The sequence below is a fragment of the Caloenas nicobarica genome, chromosome Z (genome assembly GCF_036013445.1).
Source record: "Caloenas nicobarica isolate bCalNic1 chromosome Z, bCalNic1.hap1, whole genome shotgun sequence".
NCBI classification, from domain to species: Eukaryota; Metazoa; Chordata; class Aves; order Columbiformes; family Columbidae; genus Caloenas; species Caloenas nicobarica.
Window position 1 is genome coordinate 107,906,035 of NC_088284.1, and position 12,282 is coordinate 107,918,316.

At 47.8% G+C, this 12,282-nt stretch overlaps 1 protein-coding gene across 4 annotated transcripts in view; it reads left to right on the forward strand.

Annotated features, from left to right (window-relative positions):
- The window catches only part of RAVER2 (ribonucleoprotein, PTB binding 2), a 38,924-nt gene that overhangs the window by 11,416 nt on the left and 15,226 nt on the right, over positions 1–12,282 (forward strand). For all 4 annotated transcript variants that reach the window (XM_065657652.1, XM_065657649.1, XM_065657650.1 and 1 more), the window contains exon 3: positions 8,466–8,935. In XM_065657652.1, coding sequence (XP_065513724.1) covers positions 8,466–8,935 — 470 coding nt within the window. The remainder of the gene's footprint in view (positions 1–8,465; positions 8,936–12,282) is intronic.

Here is a 12,282-nt window from a genome sequence, read left to right on the forward strand (position 1 = left end):
AAAACAAACCTAAATCCACATGCATTTGTGTCAGGTAATATAAGCCGGAATTGATTTATTAAAAGAATTCTTAAGTCTTTGAAGGAAGTTAAATCCTAGATTTAAATTCTGATTTTCCATTTACAAATGAATTCTATAAATAGAGGATTCGCAGATTTTTAGCATTTCTGGGGTACAGAAATGGACAAATATTTCTCTACATGTTCCTGTCTTTCCAAACCACCACAGGTTGGTGTCATCCACATGGCTCCTGAGCCAACCTTCGTTTCTAGGACAAAATCTTAATGTTGCAGCTGTAATAGATTTCTGTTAGGATTTCGTGAGGATAATGATGTTTCTTGACATCTGCCTCAAGGAGCAAAAATTTGTGCTTTAATGTTCCATTATCTTGCAAATTTTATGTCTGAATATGGCCAGTTTGTGTGTGAGGTATTATAGTCTGCTATTTAACAGCAGACTGGATGTCTGTGTTTATTCTTCCAAGAAGGGTGAATATTTTAATTTAATCTAGATGCTCTCACATATAACTAGTTTTTAATTGTGTTTTTGTGTTGGGTTTAGAGTGTATACATGTGTCTTTGTGTATATGTGTATACGTAGATATTTATATAGTACTTCGCCTATTCATGTGAAATTTTGTATGTTTTACTGTATGCCTTTGCAAATTTTTTTGTGACTGGAATACACTGTAGGTGGTTTATTTTAGTCATGGCTTATTTGGATACATTATTTTATCTCCATATTCATGAAGACTTTAAAATTGTGTTTGGAGGCCCTAATGTTGCGGAATCTTATGTTACTATACAATCAACCAAATTCTTGGGCCTCTCAGCTCTTCCTATTCCTGTTCTTTATATTGCAGGTCATTTTTGGTGATCGTAACTTTGCTGTTGAAAAAGCAAAAGTTCTGCTAATGGTTTTGGCTGTGTCTGTGGGTATTTATATGTATTTATTCCATCTTGTCTGAATAAGTAGACACAACAGAATAGTTATCCATCTAAAAGATGGACATACGTATTGTAGTGTGAACTATTTGTGTAAGGAACTCCGTTTGTACTGAGGGTTTTTTGTGGCTTTATTTCTTTATTTATTTAGTAATCTAATGATTTTTTAGTTTAAGGGACATAATCGGAACTCTGTAGATGTTTCCAGTTAGATCTTCTAAAATTCTCCTGAGTTTACGACAGGTCTCTGGTTACGACGGATGGTAAAATCCCCTGCAAAGGCATTGCCTGTGTGTTAGTACAAACTAATTGCTTGCAGGATGCACAACAACATTCATTCTGACTAGAACAGCAAAACTCAGGATCTCAAATATCAAGTATATGTCACCAAGACTATACTTGCTTCTTTTTCTTTGCTTTATGAACTGCTACATGACAGTCACAGACCAGAACTTGCTTTAAAACACACTGTGGCTGTTGATGTTTTAATTAGAAATCCTCATTTAGAACGTTGTAACTAATAGAACCATAGAATAGCTTAGGTTGGACAAGACCTTTAAGATCTTTGAGTCCAGCCATTAACCCGACACTGCCAAGTCCACCTCTACTCCATGTCCCTGAGAACCTCATCTACCGTCTGTCCAACCCCTCCAGGGATGGTGACTCCAGCACTGCCCTGGGCAGCCTGTTCCAATGCCCGACAGCCCTTTGGGGAAGAAATGATCCCCAGATCCAACCTCAACCTCCCCTGGCGCAACTTGGGGCCGTTTCCTCTGGTCCTGGCGCTTGTTCCTGGGGAGCAGAGCCCGACCCCTCCCGGCTCCAAGCTCCTTTCAGGCAGGTCAGAGATCAGAAGGTCTCCCCTCAGCCTCCTGTTCTCCAGAATAACCCCCGCCCAGGTCCCTCAGCCTTTCCCCATCAGATTTGTGCTCCAGACCCATCAACACAAGAAAGAACAAGTCAGCACTTTCGGGCTGGCTGTAGGACTGCAAGGTGGTAAAGGTGCAGTCCGCAATACAGAACTCCCTTTAGGCACGGGTGCACGAACCTTTGCTTCCCTGTGGGTTGATGACGGGGTTCTGATATGGTGGGTGTTGTGGAGATGAGATCGTCCATGGCTGCATGTTGCTTCCAGCTGCCTGTGGAACCAAGACGTGTTGGAGAGGTGGTGGGTGTTGCATCACTCCCACCGTCCGTGGCTGTGGGCACCTCTGGCTGTCTGTAGGATGAGGATGCGGTACAGCTATGGTAGGTGTTGCGGAGGTCCTGTTCTCCATCGCTGCATGTTCCTTCCAGTTGCTTGTGGGACCATGACGTGGTAGAGAGGTGGTGGGTCTTGTGACATTCCCTTTGTCCACGGCTGTGGGCAGCTCTGAGCAGCCTGTGGGACCTGGATGGGGTACAGTTGGGGTGGTTGGGGCAGCCCTCCCTTTGCCCTGGTCTGTGGGCATCTTCTATCTGTAGGGTGATGACAGGGTACAGATATGATGGGTTTTGTGGAGGTCACCTTGTCCACGGCTGCGTGTTCCTTCCAGCTGCTTGTGGGACCATGATGTGGTAGAGAGGTGGTGGACGTTGTGACATTCCCTTTGTCCACGGCTGTGGGCAGCTCTGAGCAGCCTGTGGGACCTGGATGGGGTACAGTTGGGGTGGTTGGGGCAGCCCTCCCTTTGCCCTGGTCTGTGGGCATCTTCTATCTGTAGGGTGATGACAGGGTACAGATATGATGGGTTTTGTGGAGGTCACCTTGTCCACGGCTGCGTGTTCCTTCCAGCTGCTTGTGGGACCATGATGTGGTAGAGAGGTGGTGGACGTTGTGACATTCCCTTTGTCCACGGCTGTGGGCAGCTCTGAGCAGCCTGTGGGACCTGGATGGGATACAGAAAGGGTGATTGGTGTGGCTCTCCCTTGGCCCACGAGCGTGGGCACATACTGACTGGCTGTAGGATGATGGGCTACAGCTATGGTGGGTGTTGCGGAGGTCCCCTTGTCCATGGCTATGTGTTTCTTCCAGCTGCTTGTGGGACCATGCTGTGGCAGCGAGGTGGCGGGCATTGTGGCATTTCACAGCTGTGGGCGCCTTTGAGCAGCCTGTGGGACCTGGGTGGGGTGCAGATAAATTAGGTGTTGTGGCTGACTTCTGAGCAAGGCAGCTGGCGTTTCTGGCTGTCTGTAGGAAGAGGACAGCGTGTACACACAGTGGGTGTTCCAGAGGACCCTTTCTCCATGGCTGCACGTTCCTTCAGCTGCTTGTGGAACCATGACATGTTACAGAGGTGGTGGTTGTTTTGGTGCTCCTGTTATCCATGGCTGTGGGCAAATCCGAGCAGCCTGTGGGACCTGGTTGGGGTACAGATGGGGTGGTTGGTGTGCCTCTGCCTTGGCCCACAAGTGTGGGCACCTCTGGCTGTCTGTAGGATGAGGATGCGGTACAGCTATGGTAGGTGTTGCGGAGGTCCCGTTCTCCATCGCTGCATGTTCCTTCCAGTTGCTTGTGGGACTATGACGTGGTAGAGAGGTGGTGGGTCTTGTGACATTCCCTTTGTCCACGGCTGTGGGCAGCTCTGAGCAGCCTGTGGGACCTGGATGGGGTATAGGTACAGTCAGTGGTGCAGCTCTTGCTTGGCCCACAAGTGTGGGCACCTTCAGGTGCTGTGTAGGATGAGGACAGGGTTCAGCTATGGTGGCTGTTGTGAGGGTCACCTTGTCCATGTCCATGTGTTCCTTCCAGTTGCCTGTGGAACCATGACGTGTTGGAGAGGTGGTGGGTGTTGCTGCGCTCCTTCTGCCCATGGCTGTGGGCGCCTTCTGGCTTGGTTGTAGGATGAGGATGGGATTCAGAGGTGGTGGGTGTTTTGGTGCTCTTGTTATCCACGGCTGTGGGCAGCTCTGAGCAGCTGGTGGGACCTGGATGGGGTACAGTTGGGGTGGTTGGGGCAGCCCTCCCTTTGCCCTGGTCTGTGGGCATCTTCTCTCTGTAGGGTGATGACAGGGTACAGATATGATGGATTTTGTGGAGGTCACCTTGTCCACGGCTGCGTGTTCCTTCCAGCTGCTTGTGGGACCATGATGTGGTAGAGAGGTGGTGGCCGTTGTGACATTCCCTTTGTCCACGGCTGTGGGCAGCTCTGAGCAGCCTGTGGGACCTGGATGGGGTATAGGTACAGTCAGTGGTGCAGCTCTTGCTTGACCCACAAGTGTGGGCACCTTCAGGTGCTGTGTAGGATGAGGACAGGGTTCAGCTATGGTGGCTGTTGTGAGGGTCACCTTGTCCATGTCCATGTGTTCCTTCCAGTTGCCTGTGGAACCATGACGTGTTGGAGAGGTGGTGGGTGTTGCTGCGCTCCTTCTGCCCATGGCTGTGGGCGCCTTCTGGCTTGGTTGTAGGATGAGGATGGGATTCAGAGGTGGTGGGTGTTTTGGTGCTCTTGTTATCCACGGCTGTGGGCAGCTCTGAGCAGCTGGTGGGACCTGGATGGGGTACAGTTGGGGTGGTTGGGGCAGCCCTCCCTTTGCCCTGGTCTGTGGGCATCTTCTCTCTGTAGGGTGATGACAGGGTACAGATATGATGGATTTTGTGGAGGTCACCTTGTCCACGGCTGCGTGTTCCTTCCAGCTGCTTGTGGGACCATGATGTGGTAGAGAGGTGGTGGCCGTTGTGACATTCCCTTTGTCCACGGCTGTGGGCAGCTCTGAGCAGCCTGTGGGACCTGGATGGGATACAGAAAGGGTGATTGGTGTGGCTCTCCCTTGGCCCATGAGCGTGGGCACATACTGGCCGTCTGTAGGATGATGGGCTACAGCTATGGTGGGTGTTGCGGAGGTCCCCTTGTCCATGGCTATGTGTTCCATCCAGCTGCTTGTGGGACCATGCTGTGGCAGCGAGGTGGCGGGCATTGTGGCATTTCACAGCTGTGGGCGCCTTTGAGCAGCCTGTGGGACCTGGGTGGGGTGCAGATAAATTAGGTGTTGTGGCTGACTTCTGAGCAAGGCAGCTGGCGTTTCTGGCTGTCTGTAGGAAGAGGACAGCGTGTACATACAGTGGATGTTCCAGAGGTCCCTTTCTCCATGGCTGCACGTTCCTTCAGCTGCTTGTGGAACCATGACATGTTACAGAGGTGGTGGTTGTTTTGGTGCTCCTGTTATCCATGGCTGTGGGCAAATCCGAGCAGCCTGTGGGACCTGGTTGGGGTACAGATGGGGTGGTTGGTGTCCCTCTGCCTTGGCCCACAAGTGTGGGCACCTCTGGCTGTCTGTAGGATGAGGATGCGGTACAGCTATGGTAGGTGTTGCGGAGGTCCCGTTCTCCATCGCTGCATGTTCCTTCCAGTTGCTTGTGGGACCATGACGTGGTAGAGAGGTGGTGGGTCTTGTGACATTCCCTTTGTCCACGGCTGTGGGCAGCTCTGAGCAGCCTATGGGACCTGGATGGGGTATAGGTACAGTCAGTGGTGCAGCTCTTGCTTGGCCCACAAGTGTGGGCACCTTCAGGTGCTGTGTAGGATGAGGACAGGGTTCAGCTATGGTGGCTGTTGTGAGGGTCACCTTGTCCATGTCCATGTGTTCCTTCCAGTTGCCTGTGGAACCATGACGTGTTGGAGAGGTGGTGGGTGTTGCTGCGCTCCTTCTGCCCATGGCTGTGGGCGCCTTCTGGCTTGGTTGTAGGATGAGGATGGGATTCAGAGGTGGTGGGTGTTTTGGTGCTCTTGTTATCCACGGCTGTGGGCAGCTCTGAGCAGCCTGTGGGACCTGGATGGGGTACAGATTGGTTGGTTGGTGTAGCTCTCCCTTTGCCCTGGTCTGTGGGCATCTTCTCTCTGTAGGGTGATGACAGGGTACAGATATGATGGGTTTTGTGGAGGTCACCTTGTCCACGGCTGCATGTTCCTTCCAGCTGCTTGTGGGACCATGATGTGGTAGAGAGGTGGTGGACGTTGTGACATTCCCTTTGTCCACGGCTGTGGGCAGCTCTGAGCAGCCTGTGGGACCTGGATGGGATACAGAAAGGGTGATTGGTGTGGCTCTCCCTTGGCCCATGAGCATGGGCACATACTGGCTGTCTGTAGGATGATGGCCTACAGCTATGGTGGGTGTTGCGGAGGTCCCCTTGTCCATGGCTATGTGTTCCTTCCAGCTCTCCATCCCAGTGACAAGGTGAGAAGGGACAGGAACGTTTAACGTGCCATCGTGTGGTTGTGCCCATGTCCAGACTGTGGCTGTCATGGACAGGAGAATTAATGCCCACAGCAGCCACCCTCTGTCTCCATAAACAGCCCCGGCATCCCTGCCCACAGCAATATTGTCCATTGCTGTCTATCACATGAATACCAGACAGTGAGGAGGCATCTCCCCTGGGCCAACCCTGTCGCTTTACCCCATTCGTGACATCCCCAGGGCTGGTGCCCAGCCCTTGGCTACCCGGGGAGAGGGTTGTGGAGCTGCCTTTGCCCACGGTGGTGGGCGGCTCCCTGCCAAACCAGGACAGGGCAGAGCCCGGAACTGTCTTATCTGTCCCGTGGAGTGCTGAGAGCTCTCCATCCCAGTGATGAGGTGGGAGTTGACAGGAGTGTGCCGTCATGTGGTGGTGCCTGTGTCCAGGCTGTGTCTGTCAACGACAGGAGAATTAACACCCATAGCAGCCACCCTCTGTCTCCATGAGCAGCCCCAGCCTCCCTGCCTGCAGCAGTGCCAGTCTTGCACCAAGTCTCTCTATCATCTGAATCCCAGACAGCCAGGAGACATCAGTCCTGGGCCAACTCTGTCACTTATCCCACTGTGATATGGACCACTGCCAAGGCTGTGCCCACTATGACGTGGCTGTGACATCCCCAGGGCTGGTGCCCAGCCCTTGGCTACCCAGGGAGAGGGTTGTGGAGCTGCCTTTGCCCATGGCTTTGGGAAGGTCCCTGCCAAACCAGGACAGGGTAGAGCCCAGAACAGTCTTATCTGTCCCGTCGAGCAGTGAGGGTTCTCCGGCCGAGTGACAAGGTGGGAGGGGACAGGAGCCATGCTCTGGTCTCATCCCTTTCCAGGAGTCAGGCTGTAGTTCATGGGAGAGGCAAGGAGAGTGAAGTCATCCTCCATCGCTGTGGCAGCCCCAGGCCCCTTGCCTTCCCCTCCTGCCTGCTCCTCTCCAGCCTCCTTGTCTGCCAATCTGTGCTGGCGTAGCCCTTTTTATACCTGTCTGGGGCCACCGTGTCACCAACCCCTTTGTGACGTGGACCAGCACGAGCAGTCTGTACACTGTGACATGGCCATGACATCAGCAGGACTGGTGCCTGGAGGTGCTGCCACATCCACGTGTTACGGCTTTTCCAGCAGTCCAGTGAGAAGACACAGTTAAATAAACAATAAAATGAAAAAGAAAAGAAGAACTGGTAGTGCCTCAGCACAGCCCCTCCTCAGAGGGGAATGTAGTAGCTATAGGATCAATGTAAATAAAAGCAGCTCAGCAAAGATGAGAAGAGACTTAAAAGCAGCAGGTCTCACCTACTGCCCTGTTTTAAAGATTTGGGTGGTACTTGCTGCTGTGATTTATGGGTTTGAAGGCTGTTGTGGAAGAAAGACACTTGCTGAGTTTTCTGGAGGTGATCGTTCACACCTTTGGCATTGCAGGCACGTCCCAGTGCCCACCCGTGCATCACTGGCTGCCGACGCTGAGGGTGTCTCTGGGGGGAGTGCGAGAAGTTCACTGCCCTTCCCTGCAGTGAACCCAGGTGTTTGCCTGGGACTGCCCTGTGCTGTGCGCTTCAGTTGGTCACCAGAAGAAAACGCATGAATTAGCTTCCATCCGCTTGGTTCACTGCAGACTGTTATTATACATCCTCTGTAATTCACAGAGTACAAGGCAACAGATGCCAGCTAAACCACAGGAGTTTCCCTCTGAGCATCAGGAACCACTTTTTCACTGTGGGGGTCACCAAGCGCTGTTACAGAGAGGTTGTGGAGTCTCCATCCTTGGAGATACACAGAACCCATCGGGACGTGGTCCTGCGCAGCCAGCTCTGGGTGGCCCTGCTTGAGCTGGGGATTGGGGAAGATGGTCTCCAGAGGTCCCTGCCAACCTCACCCGGCCTGTGGCTCTGTGATTATGGGAAATGATTTACGGACTGAAAACGTAAAAAAGATCCAGTAACTCCAGAGTGAGAATTTGTGGATGCTGTTCTCAAAGAAATTCAGTAGAATCAGTAATGTGTTGACTTCAGTAGAAAATTTAATTTTCTTTTTCTTTCCCAAATGTAAAATTGTTTTGTGTAAAAAATAATGAGGTTGCGTGTATCCGTGTTTCTATGGTTACTTTTTGAGTTAATTACTCACGATGTCCAGTTGATAATGCCAGATTTTAAATGTATATTACAGCATATCTCTCTGTCTGTTGCATCTTCAGGGTAAATCCCAAACTCTTCTTTTTTCTGTGACTTCCAGTGGTGGGTTTTAGGGAGAGGAAGAGGAACAGTTAATTACCTCTGTAGCTGGAGAGATGCTGTGGTAGGTGGTGTAACTTGTTCTCGTCTCTTCCAGCATTCGTCACTCTGTTAAACGGAGAGCAGGCTCAAAGCGCCATTCGGAAATTTCACCAGTATTCCCTTCGGGGAAAAGAAATATCGGTGCAGCTCCAACCAACAGATGCTTTGCTGTGCATTACTAATTTGCCCATTTCATTTACGTTGGAAGAGTTTGAAGAACTTGTGCGTGCATATGGCAACGTTGAGAGGTGTTTTTTGGTGTATAACGAGGTTACTGGCCATTCAAAGGGCTACGGCTTTGTGGAATACATGAAGAAGGACTCTGCTGCCAAGGCGAGACTGGAACTTCTGGGGAAACAGTTAGACGAGAGCACCCTCTTTGCACAGTGGATGGACGTGAACCAGCTGACGACAAATCTTATTCACTCCAAGTGCCTTTGTGTAGATAAATTTCAAAAAGACTATGCTGATTCAAAAGAACTGATCCAAGCTTTCTCACTGAAGTATAAACCCGTTTTCTGCCAGGTATGTTGAATTTGTATCCTTGGAAGATCACGGTTGTGATTTAAGTAGCTCTGTATTTGCATATTCACTGCTTGCTGCGTTATCCTTTTATTTTTATTATAAGTAGTGAATAGTTCTGCATCTGCATTGTGATATATGATGTGGTACAGAAGCTTTATTGGTCTGGGTTTGCAGTGAGTGGTCGATGTCGTCTGGGAATTCTGCAGGAGATCGCTCCTGTGAAGCGCCAATAAAATGTTTATAAGACATCCCCTCCTCATTTATTTTATTGAAAATAATTTTAGAAGTATTTTGGGGAGCTTTTAGTGGTTGATGATGGTTTCATTCCTAAGTAAAGAAAGCCAGGGTGTATGAATACCAGTGCAACAATTTAGATGATGGAGAATATGTATATGTGTATAATTAAGATATTTAAGAAGCCTCTGCAAATATCTACTGTGTTTTTTCGCTGATGAACGTGTAGGCTTGGGATCTCAGTCGCTGGGCTTGCATTCTTTTGGAAAGCTTGCAGGTACAGAAGAGGTAGATCCTTACTGCCTTTGTGAGTCTAAAGGTTTCCTTCTTGTCTTTGTGGCTTGGGAGATACTAGACCACAAATAAAATATTGCCTGCAGAAGTGACGCAGACCAGGGTACCAAAACCAGCCAGTCGAAAGAAAGTTTGCTTTGTAGTCACGCAGTCAGGTGTGATCTCAGTTGTGGGTTTGTTTGTTTGTTTTGGGTTTTTTTCTTTTTTTTTCTTTTTCCCCTTAATTATCTTGGAGAAGGCTGCTCAGGGATTAGCTTCAGGGATAAGTACCCAGAGATTCTCAGCCTCTGAGACCAGCAGGTCCGTCAGGCTGTCTGCTCTGACCACCTGCAGCCCGGCACATTTTCCCTTGTGCTCCTTTTGAGCCCCAGTAATTTGTAGTTGGCTAAAGCCCATCCTTAGACTTGTTTGATCCAAATACACCGGGAGGTGCCTAAATTGGAAGTAATTTTTTCCAGAAAATGCCTGTCCTTGTTATTTTGCACTTGTGTCTGTTTTCTCAGTTGAATGTATCTGGCTTCAGCTTCACCTCTGATGACGAGACTGAGGAGCCTTCGCTCCCCACTATTTTCTTCCTGTAAGAAGGTATTAAATACCGTAATCAAGGCAGGTATTAAATACCGTAATCAAGGCAGGTATTAAATACTGTAATCAAGGAGGGTACTAAATACTGTAATCAAGTCACTAGCTCAATCTTTGTTTAATTAACTAAACAGACTGATCTTTTAAAGTCTTTTACTTCAGGGCATTTTTCCAGCTGTCAGATAACCCCACGGCTGTTATCAGCTCTCCCAACATTTTTTCAACGTTCTTTTAAAATCCTGAAGTTCGAGGAATAACAGGCTTTTTGCTAAAGATGCTTTTCACTAACAATATTCTACTGTGTGCTTAAAAAGGGACTTTTACCTTCTTTCTGAAATGATAATGATACACCTGGTGTAGGTGAGGAGGGTCTCTTTGTGTATGCACTATAGCAGTAAGCGGCCCTAAATACATGTTTGGGTAAAATACAGGAATCAAACGGTACGATTTTGAATTAGGAAATAGGCACCCAGTCAAAAACATATCCAAGAAAACATTCTTGGCACATTCTCATAATACCTATCGCTCGTATAAACACACCGGGTAATAGACTGATAGGTAGATCATAGAAGTATGATAACAGAAGAAAAATAGGTTTATTTATGATTGATTCTCAGAGAATAAACGTGTGGTTTATTCTCAGTCGTGCAAACCACTGGGCACCCAACAGGGGTGAGGGAGAGGCAGCAGAGATGCTGGCTTGCAGGTGTGGTGGGTGGTAAACAGGTGATTCAGATTTCATAGGTGAGAAAGGGAAGATGATGGATGAATTATCATCAAAATAGTGCTAATTAATTAGGGAGTTTTTGAGTGAGATGACCTAAAAATGAAGTACAAGGAAAGGAGAAGGAGGGAAACCCAAGCAAGCGTGGAAAAAGCAAGGAGGGGGATGTGACATGATGGGTAGAAAAAACTTCTCCTGGGACAATTCACACTCTTCTCATTTTACGTCTAGTTCATTTCATTTCATTCCAAATTTGCCATTTTTTGAAATACATTTGATCTCTCTGCTATTAACAATAGAAATGTTCTGTCAGAAAGAGCTGAAGCCAGATACCTACACACGGGTCTTAGAAAAACGGCATTTCCTGGGACTTAGAGCAACATGTCTTGTCCGTTGCTTCAACAAAATGGACCAGAAAACCTCGTTCTTTTCTCATGTCAGCTTTAAATTGTCACTGGGACGTCTAGACTGTTATCTAGATAGGGACAAAGGGCTTTTCTTCTGTATCTGGGAAGTTTAAAAACTCCTGATCTGTTTGGAGGTAGCTGCACTTTCACATGTTAAGGGAGTTTTTAATTGTGCGTGAAACTACAACATGTACCATAGCTGCAAACCGTTCTTTTCTCGAGTACTTCAGGTCTTTACCAGTGCAGCTATACTGGTGTCAAAATAAAATATAATGTTTCTCCACACAGACACACACACACATATGTAGCATGTTCATATGTGTGTGTATTTATTATATATATCAAAATATGTGTGTTCTCCAGAGCTCTTCCCAGAGGCCAGTCTTTAACAGTGGCATTAAAGATCTGACCACCCTCTTTTCCTTCAAAATCTTTGACTTTTCTGTTTCAATTATTAGTGTAAGTTTGTGGGATCTAATAGTTGGAAATAAATTGTGTTTATCCAGTGAAATTTCCTCTCTTCCGCATCAGAACTAGTATATAATTTCTGTTCATTTGGGGACTGGAGATTTTTGCCTAAGCTTTATTCCCTCCCTTCTCACCCTCTTTTTTTTTTTTTTTTGTTCGTTTTATTTAAATCTGCTCATTCTGCTATAAAATTCTGCAAACAAAGGGCAGAGCATTGTTTGGCACATTAGCCTGTTTCCAGTCTGCTTGATTGATCAGTCTGGCATCTTGTTTTGGCATTAAATACAACTGTTGACTTCATATTCTCCTAAAAGGTGGATATATCAGTGGAATTTGCGATGTTTCGTGTTTCAACAGCTGTCATGTAGTCTGATGAATTATGTTTTTATTGGCTTAAAAACTGAACAATAATGAGTTTTTAATTTGGATCCTGCAAAATAAAAATTATTGTAGCAAACAGGAGTATTTAAAATTTCCTTCTAATTCCTTCTTTATTCTGAAAATGCGTGTTAAATACATTTCACAGCTCAGGTTCTCCATGAGATTAGATGGAAGTGAAGGTGGTAATTCAAGTAGATACAGCATGCATGCCAAATATCATATGTAGATATGATATTCGACTTATATCTAGCACGTTT